Source organism: Egretta garzetta, unplaced genomic scaffold, assembly GCF_000687185.1.
Source record: "Egretta garzetta isolate BGI_Z169 unplaced genomic scaffold, ASM68718v1 scaffold702, whole genome shotgun sequence".
Classification (NCBI taxonomy): domain Eukaryota; kingdom Metazoa; phylum Chordata; class Aves; order Pelecaniformes; family Ardeidae; genus Egretta; species Egretta garzetta.
In genome coordinates, this window is record NW_009258908.1 from 419737 (window position 1) to 435202 (window position 15466).

General features: G+C 39.7%; 1 protein-coding gene across 10 annotated transcripts in view; it reads left to right on the forward strand.

Moving 5' to 3' along the window:
- KIAA1328 (KIAA1328 ortholog) overlaps positions 1–15466 on the forward strand; it is a 177057-nt gene that overhangs the window by 130588 nt on the left and 31003 nt on the right. For all 10 annotated transcript variants that reach the window (XM_035889853.1, XM_035889855.1, XM_035889852.1 and 7 more), the window contains one exon: positions 8643–8827. In XM_035889853.1, coding sequence (XP_035745746.1) covers positions 8643–8827 — 185 coding nt within the window. The remainder of the gene's footprint in view (positions 1–8642; positions 8828–15466) is intronic.

Here is a 15466-nt window from a genome sequence, read left to right on the forward strand (position 1 = left end):
TAGAATAAGAGGACAGAATTTTCATGGAAAAAGATGGGTCCTGTAAGGCTGCTCCTATGCTGGTTTCAGTGGGAATAGTCCCTAATCATTAGAGAAATCAGATTCAAGGACAGTCAGCCTCAGAAGAACAGGACAGATAGAACCTCTAATTGTGTTTATTATGGAATTTGATGCATTTATGAAAGGCTTTCCCTGCAACATGTTCCCTCATATCAGGGGAGCTGTCAGTGACCTGGAAGGTCACCTCAGGATCCTTACAGGTACATGTATTTGCCCAGTTTAGTGGTTATTAATTTTCATTGCTATCAATATGAGAAGTTCATAACTTTATGGTTCTTCATTTCCTCATTTAGACACCAGGGATGATAATTTATCATGCCAGTATCCTGAGTATCGAAAGTTAGCTTCTATCAAGTACAAATCTGTCAATGATCTGAATCAGCTGTAGATGTTTTGTTTTTTATAACTCTTCTGTCCACATACGGGCACTACAGGGTACTACTACTTTCCGTGCATATGTAACTCTTCATAATACCTGCACGCAGGAGTGCAGTCTTAAATATCTGTTGCTCTAATTAAGCATCTCTTTGAAATGTCTTGTTAGTAGGGCGTACTGGAAACCCTGTGAGTACCTACTTTTCAATTCTTATTGTGTCCCTCCTTTGCTATATTGTCACTTATCCTTAGCAAATGATTGCTGCATGATGTGATCCATGGTCAGAAAAAAGGCTTTTGCAGTTGCTGCTCATTTACTGAAAGCTCCTGTTATCAACACCCTGTCTGGAAACTCCTGTGGAGGAGAGGGTGCTTATGTACCAACAGTCACAGTGAAAAAAAATGTGAGTGTTGCACCAAGCAGGTGGTTACCTGCACACTCAGACCGATCTCTGCAGCAACAGATCAGCTACACCCTCTTTTGCAGTGCAGCCCATCTACTGTAAAGTCTTTTGTCCTGGGTGAGCCAAGTTGGGAAGGGATGGTGCATTGTTCTTCTATGCCTTTATCACAACCAAACTGCAATCTAATTAGGGGGATGTTTGCTCAGGAGATAGCTTGCATATGGCATTTTGATGGGCACCTTGTGAATGGGGCTGGCTCTCAGCCAAACAGTAGTGATGCTGGAGAAGGCACTAAGATAGCATTCACTTTGCTGAAGAGCATGTGATTCTCTTTCTGAAGGAGAGAGTGACACGGCTTGATCCTACTGGAGAAGTTTGGATTTAGTTCAAAAACTTTGTTTGTCCTAAACAGGCTTTTGCATCATTCCTTATGGTACTTTCACTGGTGACAGCTAGGCAGGCTTTTCAGATATACAGACACTGTTTTGAAGGATTGTTTTTATACCTATGACTTGACATTTACATGACTTTCTTTTGTGAAGGCTGACAGCACTGCTTGCTGGAACGACAGCTGCTCTGCTCTATAGGAAAGGCCAAACACACAATCACAGAATTTTGTCCTGCTAAAGCTTTGCCAGTCTGTTTTCTGTGGCCATTTCTTTATGACTGTCTGAAAACCTTTATGTTGGAATTTTCTTTGGATTCAGAAGAGGAGAAAAAAAAAATAACCAGAGCTCATTTCACTGTTAGGAAAAACAAGATATGTGGGAAGGGTGCAGGTAGGGAGTTGGAAATCTATCTAACTTAAAGCAGAGTGAGGACAAGGCTTCAAAGGGAAAGCATGAATATAATTTTAGGTGGAATTTAGCTTAGTACTTTCTACAAATGGACCTCTAACTGTGTATATTAAGTGAAGTCCTGACTTCATTGAAGATAAAGGCCATATTCTGATTGATTAAATGAGGCCAGGGTTTCACCTATGGCTGGTATGATCTAATAGGTCATTGCTAATTAAGAGCGTATGTAGCCTCAGTTCTTGCTGGTGGAATTAAGTATCTGAGCACTGAGGGAATGGGGAAGGTACTGGTCTCTAAAAGAGTGGTCTGGAGAAGCCGTGCTATGGATTACTGTACCCTGGTACACCTTGATATATGGAAAAGTTTTTAACATAGTGGCCATTATAAGTCCTCCAAGATGAGAGAAAAGCAAACCAAACACAGTAGATCCAGGAGAAGACAGTTCAACAGAAAAAAAAGCAACACAGGAACCTGATACAGCCACAGACATTACTGGATTTGAGGATGCTGAGCCTGAAGAGGAATGTAAGAGATGAATGCTCTGCATCACTCCCCAGCAATACATTGTGTGCATAATAACGTGTAGATTGTAGGCAATCACTGTCTATTTTCTGTGATGAAAAATCCTTTCTTTACAAGCAGATTTGATAATATTTATATTTCTGTTCCAGAACTCCTGCTGGCTAATAAGGTGTTCCCCTACCTGTCCCTGCCTTCCTGCCTTTTCCCTTGAAAAATACGTGAGAAAGGGGATGAACTCGGTCCCAAAGATCATGGACCTGCTGGAGCAGGTCCAGAGGAGGGCCACAAAAACAGTCAGAGGGTGGAACACCTCTCCTATGACCAAAGGCTGAGAAAGTTGAGGCTCTTTAGCCTGGAGAAGAGAAGGCTTCGGGGAGACCTTATTTTGATACTTAAAGGGGTCTTATAAGAAAGATGGGGACAGACTTACAGACTTTTTAATAGAACCTATAGCAATAGGACAAGGGGTAACGGTTTTAAACTACAAGAGGGCAGATTCAGACTAGATACACGGAAGACATTTTTTACTATGAGGGGGGCCAAACACTGCAATGGGTTGCCCAGCGCGGGGGTAGATGCCCCATCCCTGGGAGCATTCAAGCTCTGGCTGGACAGGGCTCTGAGCAACCTCATCTAGTTGAAGATGCCCCTGATCCTTGACAGGGCATTGGAAGGGAACACCTTTAAAGGTCCCCCCCCCAACCCAAACCATTTGATGATTCTATGATCTCAAACTACAGATGGACAAGCTCTCTAGAAAGGAAAGCAGCTGTTTCTTATTAACATGCACTGGATCCCAGCAGTGTCATTAACATGCTTATGCATCTAACATAAGCCTCAGAATGCCAGGTTTCATAATTGGGCCATGAAATCTCACTCTAGGCTTGAATGTGGCCTTCAAGGTCCATATTAGAATAGGAAATTTTTCCTGCTTTTTAAAGGAGGGGAAAAATGTTAAGATTAGTTTTTTTTCCAAGCACTCTGTGTTTCAATGTGATAAGCTTTAGATTTTTAAGTGTGGTTTTAAGGTTGTTGATCTGCTGACATGAGCAGATTGGTTTTGCAGTGAGGAACGGAAGGGTTGATGGCATTCGGGGATGAGAGACTGCCCTGAAGTTCATGCTGTGCTTCTCCTCATTGCCTGCAACACTCTTACCTCCCTTCCAGCTCTACTCAGCTGTCCTGTGGATTTGCGCACCCTGCACAGAGCTGGAGTGATTGGACCAGTCTCCCTCCTCTTTCTTATGTGCTGCTCTGCTGGCTTGCACATCTTGATGCATTTCTTCCCTCTCAGAAGAGGACACCAAGCTGTAGAGGGAGATGTGCTAAGGAGGGCCATAAGCTGTTGTCAGGGTTTTCCTCATGATTAGCTCTAAGCAGATACACATGGTATATGCTCTAATTTCAGGTGTCTCCTTTTCTCAGTCAGCTGAGTGTTTGGGTGTTGGTTCCAGTTCTCCTCCACCTCTGCTGAACTGCTGTGCTGTCCAGGGGCCCAGCTTCTTTATGGCATCAGTTTCTTGTCGTCTTTGCCTTACAGTTTAGGGTAATCGCACTGTTAACCTGACACACTGTTGGAAAAAAAACACTTGAAAAATCATAGAATCATAGAATCATATAGGTTGGAAAAGACCTTTAAGATCATCAAGTCCAACCATTAAAAATCTGTGGCACTTGTTATTTCTGGAAGTAGGGGCTTACACAGAGTAACGCAATACATTTGAGAAGACTGAAAAAGTTGTCGTTGTTCAGGAGACCACTGTTGTTGCTTTTTAGATCCACTCATCCAAAGTCTACAGTCCTTCCTTTCTCCCTGCAAATACTTTTTAATTTGCCATGCAGACAAGCAACTTCCCAAACGGTCCCACTTTGGAACTGGTGGTTTTCAAAAGTGTGGTCTAATAACTTGACTTAAACTGATCTAAATTTGGACCCCTGCTGAAAAGAAGAACCCGTGATATATTGATACCTTCCTCTATCATAGAATCATATAATGTTTTGGGCTGGAAGGGACCCCTAGAGGTCATCTAGTCCAACCCCCCTGCAGGAGCAGGGACACCGCTAACTAGATCAGGTTGCTCAGAGCCCCGTCCAACCTGGCCTTGAATGTTTCCAGGGATATGTCCCAGCACTTGTGATACTGCTGCTTTATACCGAGCTAACTCTGGAAGCTGATCTGGCTGAAAACTCTCCCAGCCAAAGTGGCGGGGGGGGAAGCAATTTTCAGCCTGTTTGTCAAATTGCATCTGAAATAGCAATACGGGTTCCAACTACAAAAACGTATTGCTTGGGTTGTCTACTTATCACCAGTTTTGCATCATTAAGTGTTATGCATTCTTGGCCTGATATAATTGCAGCAGATTGCACACATGAACTGTTAATTATTTTATTTTTAAAACAGAAATTGTGGAACAGGAAAATAACATTCCAACATGTTTGCTTTTGGAGCTAACCTACCACGGCAATCTGTTAGTTTGATAATGGTTAAACTCACAAGCCCTTGCCTCAACAGGGTGCAGTAGGGTACCATTAAGGCAGCCATCTGTTGAACATATATACTGGAGGCATGAATTGCCTCGTGTTTTGGGTTTCTGACTAGTTATAATGTAGTCATGTTCTCTGGATGCCACTGATCTGCAGTGAAAAATGCATGGAAAGATCAAAGTTCAGTGAAAGGTGAGCATACAAATTTGGGATCGATGACTGGGAACCTGTCAGATGAGCGCTAGGTACTAAGCAGGGAAGACATGAAACCTCGTGGGCGTACACATGCTGATAGTAAACGCTACTCTGAGGCAAGAGTCTTAGCTGCTTGAGTTGCTTAGCGATTCAATAGATCCGTAAAACTCCATTTGCAGACCAAGGCTACCATTATGTTGGATTGATTCATCAGGATAAGCAGCTAAAACAAGTTAAATTCTATCAGAGTTTTCCTGCATTAATTTAAAAATGAATTTAGTTGGCTCTAAATGGACATTTGTTTTAGTATCTTGAAGAACTGACTTTCCTCTATTAAAGCAGAATAATGTATCTATATGGTGCCCTAACTTGAACAGTACATAAAGATTAGTAAATAAGACCCCATTAAAAATACTTATAATGTAAGTAACATGGGTCCCAATAGCCTTTCTAATGTCCATTAATGCTCATTCTGAGGATCAGAGCTCATTTTACTGAGCCATTTAGTCAAACCGTGTGATTATTTAGAAAGTTAATTCATGCATACTAAAATCTAGCTTAAGTAATGCAGAGGGTAGGAGGTAAAACTCTATGGAGACGATAGTCCTTTTTGTTATTTAATGATCAGCCATAATTAACTTGCAAATTTGAAATAATTAGAACAAATTAAAGGTATTTAACTTTGCCTCCCTAAAGAAAAATTCAAATTGCACCAAATGCAGCTTTAAATTATTCAAGTCTCAGAGGTCTGTGCTGGGTTTTTTTACAATGCCTTTTCTATGATGAGAATACCAATCTGCTTTTTGTCAGAAAGCATCCTATCAAGTAATTGTTCTTTGTGTCTAATAAATGACAGCTATTCTTCTTTGTAAAAGTATTTCAGTCTCTGAAGACTACATCAGCATTTCCATGGCATTTTAATTCAATAAAACAAAAGGTTAATGTTTTTCTACTTTTTAAGGAATGCAAATACTAGCAGTATTCAATGGGTCCTGAATGACATTTAAAATTTGCCATTCACACTCAGCAGGGATATCGCGATATGAGGCTCAGACAAAATGGAAAAAACATTCAAGGTGTGTTTTCCTTTGTTGGTGATGTACTTCGATATTCATAAGGAGGCAGCAGTGCTGAGACTCACTTCTTTCCTGGCGATGCTACTCTACAACTCCTGCCTTAATATGTAGGTTAGGCGGGTTAATAAGGTCTTTATTTAGACAGTCTTCTCTGTTGTGTAGTTTCAGGGAATAGCATGAAAATTCATCAGAAATCGTGGTGCCCTGCAGGAAGTCCTACTAACCACGCTGCATTTGAGTGATATAATGGATTGCTGGATTTGAAAATAGAGAAGGACCTGTTTTGTCACTTAATCTCCCTAGCTATACATAACTGATCACTTTGGACCATATGTTAATTTTAAATTTTCCATGTTGCAACGGTCACGTCATTCATTTTACTAATTATTCCACAGGTGAATGAGTAACTATGTTCTGAAATAGATTGGGGTTTTTGTTGTTTTCTTTGTTTAATTTTGGTACATTGTTAATTACTGACTTTTTGTATCTCTTTGCATTATGCCTTTCCCTCCTTGGTCTGCACACCTCTCAGATTAAATGTTTGTCATTTTAGGATTGGACTCTCTATCCTTACATGAGCAAAACTTTAGTGTGAGCTTTCTTTTATTAAATACTAAAGAACTGGGCTTTAATTAATTAAGTGAGCTATAAATGCAAATACACGTGCTTTTGTTATTTCCTCATAAATTAGCTTCTCTAACTTCTTCTTGGTGTCTGTATCTGTTTGAATTGCCTCTGCCGTAGCGTTATTTAAACCAGAACTTGGTATTCTAGAGGTAACTGCACCATGTAAAAGGTATTGCAGTGAAGCAGTCAAGTAATCGCCTCCTCATCTACAAGCCAAAGGTCACTGTCTTCACAGAAGATCTGTAGGTTGTAATTAAACGTACTTTAAAAACTCAGAAAGCATCTAAATAATGACAGCCTCGGTGTTTTTAAATGCTGTTAATCATGCAAGTACAGGCAAATGGAATATCAAGTCCTGTATTATCAGAGAAATCTGGTCAAGTATTACACCTTAAAACCTGTTTGAACAGTTATTAGGGTCCAAACCCTGCTCTTGCTGTACTCTTGGTTGCAGGAATTAGTAGGTTAATAATTTCATATAATTCAAATAGGATACTAATTTAGTCCACCATAAATTTTAAAAACACTTTGCAATATTATCAGTGGCCACACAGTTTGAAGCCCTAAAGTAAACGGAGGTTATTCAGAGAAGTTTTTTACAACACTTCAGCCAGTTATTACAGGCCATAAGCCATTATATAATGTTCTGCATTAATAATATAGGAGTAATACTAATTGCCTAACAGGCACAGTGGGCCCTATTAAACAATGGCTTATACAGCCCATTGATTTGAAACTTTTAATTTAGCAATCATTTTCTGATGGGAACATCAGATATCTGCATTTTCCTTGGATGTACAGTAACTTCAGTAGTGTAAGCTTTAAATAAAAGTAAGCAGTAAGTAAAAGATTCTTGTGAATCAATCTCCACAAAGCTGTATCCTGAAGAATACAAACTCAGTGGCAGTCTTTGGTTTGCCCATGTAAAATTGGTGCTTAAATAGGAGAAAGATTTATTTAATCTCCTGTTAACGTAGGAAAGCTTTATGTCACTCCCGTGGTTGCAAGTAGAGCAATATAATCTTGGGATGAATTGTATTCCTTCATGTGGATAAAACAGAGAATTTTTTTTATGTTTTTAACTGCTTGTTATAACAATGACAGGGCTAATGACATATACATGTTGGGAATCCTTATTTAAAGCAGTATTTGTTTCCCTGAGAGCAGAATTTGAAAGCACTAGGTTGTCTTTATTGAGAGAAGGATGGGTGTCCATAGCCTCCTGTCTTCCCAAAATGTTTTTTCATTGCCTGTGTCTGCAGAGACTGAAGTCACGCTTGCATCACCAAATTTGCCTCCTAGCACTATCTGTGTAGTGTTTATGATCTTTTGCTGAGTTCATCTCGAATCACGATAGTTCTGGTTAGCTTTCTCTCTTTGTACTCTACTCAGACTGCTCCACTTGCTGCACCAATATTCTGTCCACCAGTTTACTCATACATTCCATAGCCTGCTTTTAAGTACCTCTGTTCATTCATTTCACCTCTTTTTGTCTCCTCTCATCTCTTTTCTTCTTGAATCAATGTATCACCATCCCTGGAGGTATTTAGAACACATGTAGATGTGGTGCTTAGGGACATGGCTCAGTGGTCGACTTGGCAGTGATGATCTTAAAGGTCCTTTCCAACCTAAACAATTCTATGATCTGCTTCCCTTTTGCAACTATGACTCCAGTTTTCTCTGCACATAATCTTCCTGTTTCCCCTTTATCCCAGTAAAGTGAGCATTTTTTTTTTTTTTTAATTACTCTTTCATCCAACCTTGCTCCACTGTGCTGGACAAAGTACTTTCTGTACCTTCATCCCACTTGTTCTGTCCTAACCACTCAGGAAATCCAGGACCTAATGCTGTAGGGAATGTGCCAAATGCCACAAAACAGAGTGCTGCCAGCTTCTGATAACCAAAGACTCCTGATAAAGTATGTTGGTAACTCTTCAACCCTTAGGCATCCTGCTTTCAGACATTGCAAATGGATTCAACAAAAGCTCAACCAGCAGCATGATGGTTTCATTCCTGGAGAGTGAAAGTGGGGGAGAGGGCTGGGTGTAGTGTTAAAAGGGCTGAATGCATCATGTAATAGCGTGATCTTTCTTTCTTCCCAGTGTACCGGTGTTGAAACATGAAGATTATTTTCTGAGGACACCTCCAGTGAACAAAACCTACAGAACACCAGGGAGCAGTGGTGGGAGCAGTTTGGGGAAGAAAATGGTTGGTTTTGGTGCCAACATGGAAGATGGGCAAACCCTTCTGATGCAAACCAAGAAGGAAGGCACCAAGTCAAGGAAAGGTAAGGGGAAGCATACTGTATTGCTGGGCCATGAGTGTGCTGATGGCATTTAGAAATTGTATATTTGTGTTCAACAGTGTATCAGTAAAATGCATAATTAGAGGGCGAGGGTTGCAAGTTGCTTAAAACAACCCAAGAGAAGGTAGCTACGTTTAAAGTAATAAAAAAGCATAGAAAACCTCGTAAATAACAAGTGATCTTCTTGGCTGGTGTTCCTGATGGAAGGAAAAAATAGCCCTTTAATCTCAAAAAGCTACTTCAACAATTCTTTTCCCTTCCCCAGCAAGCAGAGAGAGTAAGTGCAGTGGGGCTTGCTCTTGAAATGTAATCTTCTTCACATTCTTTTCCTCCCCAAGTAATGGCTCCACCATCACAACCTGATATTTTGCCACACAGGGATGTCTGTATGGCTAGAATCTATCCTGCTTTTATCTTGGTACCTCCACTTAGGGAGCAGAGAAGCAGTCTTTCTTAGGAAGAGAAAAGGTTGGGAACAAAAGCAGCTTGGATGTTTCACTGCCGAGCCTTGAACATAATCCTTGGTTCAATTGTGAGCTAGCTTTTTTTTTTTTTTTTATTTTAACTTGTCAGCCAGTTTGCCGTGTATGTCAGCATAAAAATAAAGAAAATGGCAAAATGAGAAGAAATGTGGTGCAGTTCTCAAAGGAACAAATAACTTGTGTTATTGGTTAAGACTGTACCAACATTAAAAAGCAGTCCCTGTGAAGAAACTTTCAAAAGGGTATCATCAGCCTGGACCCAAACAGTGGCTGAGGTTAATCTCTTCCAAGGCACAGCTACAAAAGTTGGAAGCCTGCAAAGGGCTTGTGTCCAAAAAAATCAATTTCTAATTTGAAACAAAATCATTTTTGACTAACAGGGGTTCAGGACCCATTACTTTTGCTGTATAGTCTGCTGACATTTCACACTTTCTGTTGTGCACAATGAATCCTAATAGTCATTTTATAACATTGCTACACCAATCAATTTAAGCAAGAGAAAGCCGTTACAATTCTGCAAAGTTTCAGGGGCAATTTTCACTGATGGTTTTCTTTTATGTTTTTTTCAGCTATCATTATTTTTTTCTTCTCTTTTCCTCTTCCTTCTTCCCCCTCCTTCACAATACTGTAGTGATGAAATTGAGATTTTTCACAGTTGGATGATGGGTTTTGTTCCTTGGATAGGGATAGTACCCAAAAAGTAATTTATTTCCCATAGATTCAGGGAAAAAAATCCAACCTGGCCTCTTCTTCATTCATTCATTTCATTTTGTAGTACTTGGGAGAAGTTACAAGCTGCACCTGGCTATTGCGCATAGCAACTGAGCTGCCCCTGTGCTGATTTAGTGATTGTAGTGGTCAGCATAATGTCTGAAGATGGTGGGTATCTTTCGCAAACACTTACTGGGATTGCTAGCTTTGAAGATGAAGAGCTGCATGGCAGAATTTAACTTATAAACATTGGCACTTGCTGTGATACCAGATAAAGTTCAGAGAAATGCTTTCAAGCTGTGGAACAACCTCAGGTCTATTACTGATTTGAATGGCTTGTTTATCACAAGGCAAATTACCTAGCACTAATCACTGAAGTTGAAGTCTTCTGTATTTAGTACCTTTTTAATTGGCTTCCCTCTGTTATATGTTTGGACTCCTTTAACAAGCATACACACATACTTGTAAAGTGTTTTTTCCGTCTTTGGGAATCACCAGGGCACAATGTCAAGTTTCTTAATTCTGGTTAGCTCTGGATGTAGCTGTCTCTGACCTTGCTTATGCTGGATCTTCCCATCTGTTGCTGACCTGGGATTTCTGCTTCAGAACTTATTTTTTTTATTAGGAAGCAGTTATGTAGCATCTTGCAAAAAATAAAACGAGGGATGCTAACATTGTTTTCTGTGGTGAAATTTATAAAAATATGGTATTTGCCTTACTGCGTCAGAGTGCTGATCCAGCAAGCCTGGGGTCTGTCTTAGACCTGTTGTGTCAACATGAAGTGACCCCTCTACTGCAGTGCATTTACCTGAGCTCTAGCTAAGCCATGCAATGTGGGAAAGGGGAATGAAGTCAACAAGATGACATATTGAGGCATGAAACTTGATGTTATTTAGCCACATAACTTAAGGTGGCCTTTTGGTCAGAAAACAGCAGTGCTGGATACTGTGTGCAGAAACTTGTCCACTGAAAACTTAAATGGATGTTAACTTATTGCTACAGAAGTTTATTTTTCTCATGCCTTTATCTGTCTTGTCTATTTAAATTGTATAGTCTTCAGGATGGGGACTGTCTCCAAGCACACCTTAGTGCAGTGTCACTGACACTGATGTGGGCCTTTGGGCTCTCTGTCTAATCCCCCTGTACCACTGGGAACAGTAGGTGTATCTGGGGGATGGTGCAACCCATGATAGTGTCTCTCCACAGCAACACAGGTAGTCATACCAGATGTTGGTGTTGTCTTGTTGAACTACCTCTGTCTTCTTAGATATTTTTTTTTCCCCCAGAAGATAAAATGATTAATCAGGAAACCATTACCATGCTGGAAGGGTGGAAGGTTTTACTGCCCACAGGACTGCTCACTTACCGTGCATGCAGTGAGTTTGGAACGGTTGATTTCCTAATAAACTCACTTTTCCTTTCTCCCTGCAGATGTTTAGTAATGGGGACAAGAGCGTTGTTAACCTGGTCCCATTACCTTGTGGAGTGAAAGGGGCAGCTTCTGCTCTCTTTTCAGGGTAGAAGCTTAATTCTCCCCCTGGTAAGATCAGCTTAGGCAATCAGCTTTTACTCTCTCACTGTTGCATTTTGTCTCCTATTTCAGTTTGCTCCTTAATTTTTATTCCTGTGCTTTAGCAGGTGTTTGTGTCTTGTAGCCAAACTTTTTTAGTTTTACCAGCAAAACTTTAAGCAGACGAAGCAATCCTCAAGTCTTAGATCTTTTCAGCAGTAAATTGTTTTTATTGGTGTCACCAGCAGCTATGTCAATTTGTACTAAAATCTAACAACTTGTCTAGTTAAAAAGCACTGGAGTACAGAAATGTGTGTTTCTATTCCTTTCTGCCCTGGAAAATTTTGCTTTTGGGCTGGGAAACTAAACTAGATTCTATCCATTGCATTCTGCAATATTCGGCACTTTATATTTCTGTTTCTTCTTCACACCCTTCCTGAAATATCTCTACCTTGAAACAAAGAAAGAACTATTTTTCCCTTTGTATCTCTTTGGGGAAATAGCATCTTGCATGATATTGTATAGCACGCATAGCTTTCCTTTTCCATATGTGAAAGAAGCCAGAAAAGGAAAATCATTTTACCTCGTAGAATCTGTGCATTTCCAGGGGCTAATTTTTCTGTGTAGTGTTTGTTTTTCTGTAGGTTTTCTAATGTAGCTTCTCAGGGATTCAAGATCTGGAACTTCTTCCCTTGAGGGAAGACTCTTCCCTACAATCGAATAGAGCAATTAGTTACTATTAGTGAAGTGCTTTGAAGATGTGAAGTACTATATAAATGTTAAGTATTATGAATATTAGTATTATTCAATTCATAAAGATTTCTTTCATGTTTATCAACCTAGATTTTCCTTTGCTTACTTTCATCCCATTACTGCTTGAACCAGCCTCAACTGTATTTCTTCATTCTTAGTGTTTACACTTTCAAAATGTAGACTGCTATATTTCCCCACTTTCTCCATGTTTCAGTTGTCTGTGTCTCAAGCAGAAATGTACAGCTATTTGAATTTTCTCAATTGAGTCTTTAATCTACTTTAAATCATTCTTATACCAAGTTAACCAAATTGAAAATAGTATTCTTAACATTACCATTTAGAAGACATCTATAATTGCTTTGGGGGTAGCTTGCCCTACAAGTTTACATCTAGTTTGTTTTTTGCTATTCTTTGCTACTCCAGGTTCTTTCGTTGGTGTCAGGATTTAGATTATCACACCATATATGAGCTTTTTTTTTTTTTCCAAGGGTGAATGTGTCTATTTTTTTTTCCATGTTTCTTGCTTCTCTACATCATCTGCAAGGTCTCCAGTCTCATACTGTCTTCCAACATCTGCAAATCTAATTAATTTGCTGTCATTTGTATCACCCCAGTTGTCTATGACTTTTCATAAATAATTACCAGTCACTTCATAAATTCATTAACTAATTCCCTTTAGCCCTGAAATATATATCCTTCAGACTAAAGAATTTGTGTCTTTTTTTTTTCCCCCTTGATAATTTCTTTTCATCAGCTTTATAAAGGCAGGTATTATACATCAACATGGTCTTCATTATCTCCTACTTGCCAATATTCCTTTTCTTTATTTTTTCTTATAGTATATTTTAAAATTATTAGTAGCTTGGCCATTTTAGGATCATTATTGATTTAGTCTTCTTCATATATTCATAGACCTGCTTGCTCTTTGTTGTTTCTTTTCCCTCAATTGACTAGTGTGCCTTTTTCAAGATGCATTTTTAAACATTTGTTTGTTTAGAAATGTACTTATTCAGGATTTCTTGCTACCCCTGTTTTATGTCTGTGCAGCCAAATGGCCTCAGTATATTCTTACTTAGTTCCCTATCTTGTCTTCCATTTTTAGCCCTGGTAATATTTTCAAACTCGGGTCTTTGAACAGTCCCCTTGAGGCTGTATTGGCCACTTCCAAGTCCATGTATTTTCTTTTTTTGAGAAATACATCTATTTTGCTATGAATGTAGTATGTTGACAGTGTGCCAGCCTTTTCTTGTATTAGGAATTGATAGGAATTGCTCACCAGGTTTTTATTAGTTTGGTATGAGTTTTGTAAAATCCAGCTGCCGATCCTGCTGTCACGTGAAATGATTTCTAAGTATCTTATACTCAATCATAAAGCCAGAAGTCTAAGCAAGAGGCCTCTGGTCTTTATATGCATACCCATTCTTCTCGTCATGGGTTGGCACACTATCAAGTTACCAGGGACACACAATCAACATGTACCCCCATAATATTTCTAAGAGTTCCTTCACTGATAATTAACTCTTTGTTAGGTGGGATTTTTTCACTGCATGGTACTGAAGCACAATGTGTTAGAGCAGGGCCGATAAGAACCCATTTTTTCTGCTAGCCTCCCTAGAATACATCTTAAAACATGTGATTTTACTATATTGTATATATTTGTATACATCTTAAATCAATGCAGAATTTTAAATAATCTTAATCCCTCAGACGTCTGTACATTTTGCACTGAAGCTGGAATTACAAGCTTGTTGTGTTGCTTCATGTTTCAGCATGGATGGTAGATAATGTTGCTGTTCACAGAGCTGAGAAACATTTAAGCATGACTGAATTACTTAAAGCGGTAAACACTGATTTCACTTTAATTTTTGCTGAGACTTGTTGTTTTCCCTATACTTAATGTTTAGTTAAGTGATGTTGGCTGGACAGAGCTAATGACGCTAGATTAAAAAAGCCCAAACCCATGGCTTTTGTGTACTAGATGAGATTACTCCTAATTTGCCTGCTCCACTTACCTCTGACTACCCGTATGCAAGTCGTCTAACTAAATCCTATCTATAAAACGCAGTATTCAAGGGACCTTAACAGGCTGGGAAGACGGTTTGGCAGAAACCTGTTTAGGTTCAACCAAATGGAAATGCCAGTTCCTTCAACTGGGTTGGACCGATCTCATGTAACAGGGCCAGCTGGGTGCTGGCAACCTAGAAAGCAGTTTTGCCAGAAAAGAACTGGTTGTCTTGCTGAGCAGCAAGTTGAACACAAGTCAGCAATGTGCTTGTGTGATGGAGTAACCAATCACACTGGGCCATAATAGTAAAATCGTCATCATCAGATTGATGAAATGACAGTTCCCCTCTGATTGAGTGGTGAGACTGTATCTGTAGAGTGCTATGTCCAGTTTGGGTCTCCACAGGGCAAGGAGAACACTCACAAGCTGTAGGAAGTCCAGCAGAGGCAATCAGGACAGTCAGGGGTCTGTAGCATATGACCTACTGGTGAGGCTGAGAAAGCTGCGTGCGTCCAGCCTTAAGGAGATACGATTCAGCACAGTTCTTCCTGCTTTCTTCAGCGTCATCAGCAACAGAGCAAGAGACAATGGGAAAAAGTTACAAATCAGGAAATTCTGATTAGCTATACAGAAAACATTCACTGTGAGGGTGGGCAAACACTGGAACCAGAGAAGTTGCCCAGAGAGGTTGGTTCACTGTCAGTAGAAACATTCAGAACCTAACTGGACAAGCGCCTTAAACCTGATCTTATTGGCCCTGCTTTGAATGGAGGATTAGACTACATGACCTCCAGCCTTCACCTTTCAACCTAGATTATTTTGTAATTCAAGACTGACTGGGAAGGGGGAAGAAGGAACAGGGAAACAGTTCTGTTTTATTGAAAGCAAGATATGTTATTTACACTTGGAAAAGTAACATCTTGTAGAATGTCACAAGAACTGCATCTATGAAACCAGCTGAATCCTGTGGACCACTGTACAAAATGATAACAGCTCAAGTCTGTCAAACTTTGGGCAGTAAGATGGAAGCTGTGGAGTGTGACTTATTCTACAGATTTGATTCTGCGTGATCCCGAAATGCATGCTATGCATAGTCCTGTCAACTGACGAGTTCTTTGATTGCTGTTTCACTGTATATATGGCACTCCAAAAATGTTTCA